The sequence below is a fragment of the Morone saxatilis genome, unplaced genomic scaffold (genome assembly GCF_004916995.1).
Source record: "Morone saxatilis isolate NCDOM2014 unplaced genomic scaffold, NCSU_SB_2.0 Contig19, whole genome shotgun sequence".
Classification (NCBI taxonomy): Eukaryota; Metazoa; Chordata; class Actinopteri; family Moronidae; genus Morone; species Morone saxatilis.
Genome location: NW_023339751.1, coordinates 15,965,838 through 15,968,711, shown reverse-complemented (window position 1 = coordinate 15,968,711; position 2,874 = coordinate 15,965,838). Strand labels below are relative to the sequence as shown.

At 41.7% G+C, this 2,874-nt stretch overlaps 1 protein-coding gene across 1 annotated transcript in view; it reads left to right on the top strand.

Moving 5' to 3' along the window:
• sdccag8 (SHH signaling and ciliogenesis regulator sdccag8) overlaps positions 1–2,874 on the top strand; it is a gene marked incomplete at its 3' end in the record, with an annotated part of 50,427 nt that overhangs the window by 651 nt on the left and 46,902 nt on the right. Inside the window, 7 exon segments of the mRNA XM_035663486.1 lie at positions 350–511; positions 684–769; positions 958–1,071; positions 1,155–1,280; positions 1,994–2,089; positions 2,463–2,527; positions 2,645–2,845. Coding sequence (XP_035519379.1) covers positions 350–511; positions 684–769; positions 958–1,071; positions 1,155–1,280; positions 1,994–2,089; positions 2,463–2,527; positions 2,645–2,845 — 850 coding nt within the window.

Below are 2,874 nucleotides of genomic sequence, written 5' to 3'. Positions count from 1 at the left end.
TCCTATTTGTGTTGTCACTGGCACTGTATAAATAGTGAGGAACTGTATATTTAGCTTTTATTGGTTTTGTGAATTCTTGCATTAAGATTAGACAGTACTAGACTGAACTGTAAGATTAATGTAGATGTGAAAACATATGGTTAATTATGTACGGAAAAGTCAGTGTTTTTCTCAAATCGTCCTTTCTCTAATTTGTGTGTTGGGCAAGTGTTTTTCCCCTGCACCACTTCTGTGATCCTCTCCTATATTTAATAAGTCTGCAAGTTCACAGACAGCAACTAAACTGTCAGGGGACACAGAAGTAATATGCTGTATGAGACTGGTGTCTGTGTGTGTATGTTGGATTCAGAGCGGGCCAACCAGAGCATACAGCAGCTGAGCAGTACTCTGGAGCAGCTGAGCCCCGATGGAGAAGAGGCGGAGGAGCTCAGAGGAAGTGATGGCAGCCTCCTCACCGCCATGGCCGAGGAGGAAAGGGCTGCATGGAGCCAAAAGACACAGAGCGAAGCAGGTGACTCACTGACGAGCTGTGGGACGACTGACAAAGACATAGTAGTGCACCTGGAGATTTCCCTGCTCATAACCTTGTTGACAGACAAGACGCAAAGTTATAATAAAATGCTTCCGTGTGTGTGTGTGTTTGTGTGTCTGCACGCTTGTTTGTGTGTCTTTTGGTGTTGTAGTTAATCAGCTGAAGAGCCTTCTGCTGAAGCAGTGCAGAGAGATTCCCTCCGCTCTCTCTCCTTCAAAGAAACAGTCTCCATCCAAGGTAGAGTGTGCAGCTTTGTGTGGCTAAACATTTAAATGCATTTGACCTAAGGGAAGCCTATTACATAATTATATTTGAGGCTAGAAAACATTCTCCAGAGTTAAATGTGGTCATTTCATCATCATTCTGATATCGGGGAATATTTCCCTTGCTTTATTTTTTATCATCGCTCTTCTTTCCTCTGTTAGAGACTACGGGAGGAGGGAAGGTCCAGTTTGCCTGCTTTTCACGATTTGGTGCCAATGATTCACAACCAGTCAGAGTACATCCAACACCTGGAAGCTGAGGTCAAATTCTGCAAGGTATGTGTGCAGAGAAAAGTGTGTGCGTGTTTTTTTTTATGTGCATTTCTTTTTACGTCTCCTTTCTGTGGATGTGACTTCAGGAAGAGCTGCAGGGGATGAAGCAGCGGATCAGAGTGGTGGTGGTGGAGAATGAGAAGTTGCAGTCGGACCTTAAATCCAAAGCTGTGAATGAATCTCTGAAAGACTACACATTTCAAAACTCCACGGTAACGTGTTTTTGGTTTTTGTTCTCCGGGTTCAGTGTGTAGGATTTAGGATTTAGTGGCATCTAGTGGTGGAGTTGCAGATTACAGCTAACTAACACTAACAGCTTGCATCAGTATTTGCGACTTGGAAATGAGAAGGGGCTGCGAAGTGTGGAGGAGAAACTAGGCCCTATCTAGAAGCAGTTTTTGGTTTGTCTCTCCTGGGCTACTGTAGAAACACAGTGGTTGAACATGGTGGACTTGGTAGAAGAGGACTCTCTCCCTCTGTAGATAAAAACAGCTTATTCTGTAAAAAAAAAAATTTTCAGGTGATACACACCATAGGTACACAAAAAAAACATACCATAACATACCTATAAATATTATATTCAGTTAATAGGTAAATGTTACACACTGGACCTTTAAGTAAAATGTATGTTCATTCTTATATCTATAAGGACACATACATCATAATATCTCAAATAATAAAGTTGCCTCTGTCCGTTACGTTACTCAAATTCAGTATAGTTTTAGATATCAGACCTATCTTCACGGAAAGTCTGTTGTTGAGTTGTTACATCCAGCCTGCGTTGGAAAATGATTAGAGGTGATGTAAACTACACATATACAGTAGAAGTGTTAATAGGTTTAAGCATGGGGTGTCACTGAAATTAGTCTAATTAATGATCACCTTAGGAAACGTGATTTATCACCTGTCGATATGTGTTTCTCAGGTAAATGAGAGTATAGCAGCAAATAGCCACAAGGGCTCCAATACAAGCTACAGTGTGCTGCAGAAAGCAGAACACACTACATGGAAAAATGAGCTGGTAAGGATGATGGATCTGTTCTCTCTTTCAGTTACTGTTCAGTTATCTTTCTCCATCTCTAACCCATATTCTTCTCAGCAGGGATAACATTTCTGCATGATTTTTGTGTTTATTCCCGACAAGAAAAGTTAGAGCTAATTCTTCTGGGGACATCTGCAAATATGAAATAATTTTACAAATGTGTTTCTTAAAAGGAATATTAATGGTTCCAGCTTGTTTTGTGCGTTAATCTGAAATTTATCCCACTGAAACTATTTAAAGATGAAAAACAACCATCACACCAAGAACAAATATATATTTCTAGTGTTCAATAGTTGTTATGGAATCCAATCCTATTCTTGATTCAGCTGATTCAACTTCTTCTGTTCATCAGGAACAATTGAAAGGGATCTACCAGGCTCAGATTGAAAGCTTGGAGGCTCAGGTCATCTCCCTCAGGTCAGTGTACACTCATGCATGAGCTGAAGCCAGTGTCTTTTCTTTTTTTATTACTTAAGCATAGCCGTACTCATTTCCTTCCTTGCCCCTTTTCTCTCTCTATTTCTCCATCTCTAGGAAGGATCTGTCAGTCAGCCAGAAGGAGTGTGAGGAGGTGAAGGTTCGCCTGAGACACCGGGAAAAACAGGCTGCAGATGCACTGAGGGCTGATGGATCTCCCCGTGTAGCGGGATTGTGTCTGAAGTGTGCACAGCACGAGGCTGTATTGGCTGGGACTCACACAAATCTGCATGTCCAGGCTATTGACAGGCTCACAAAGTCAGTGGTCACACGCACACACACACACA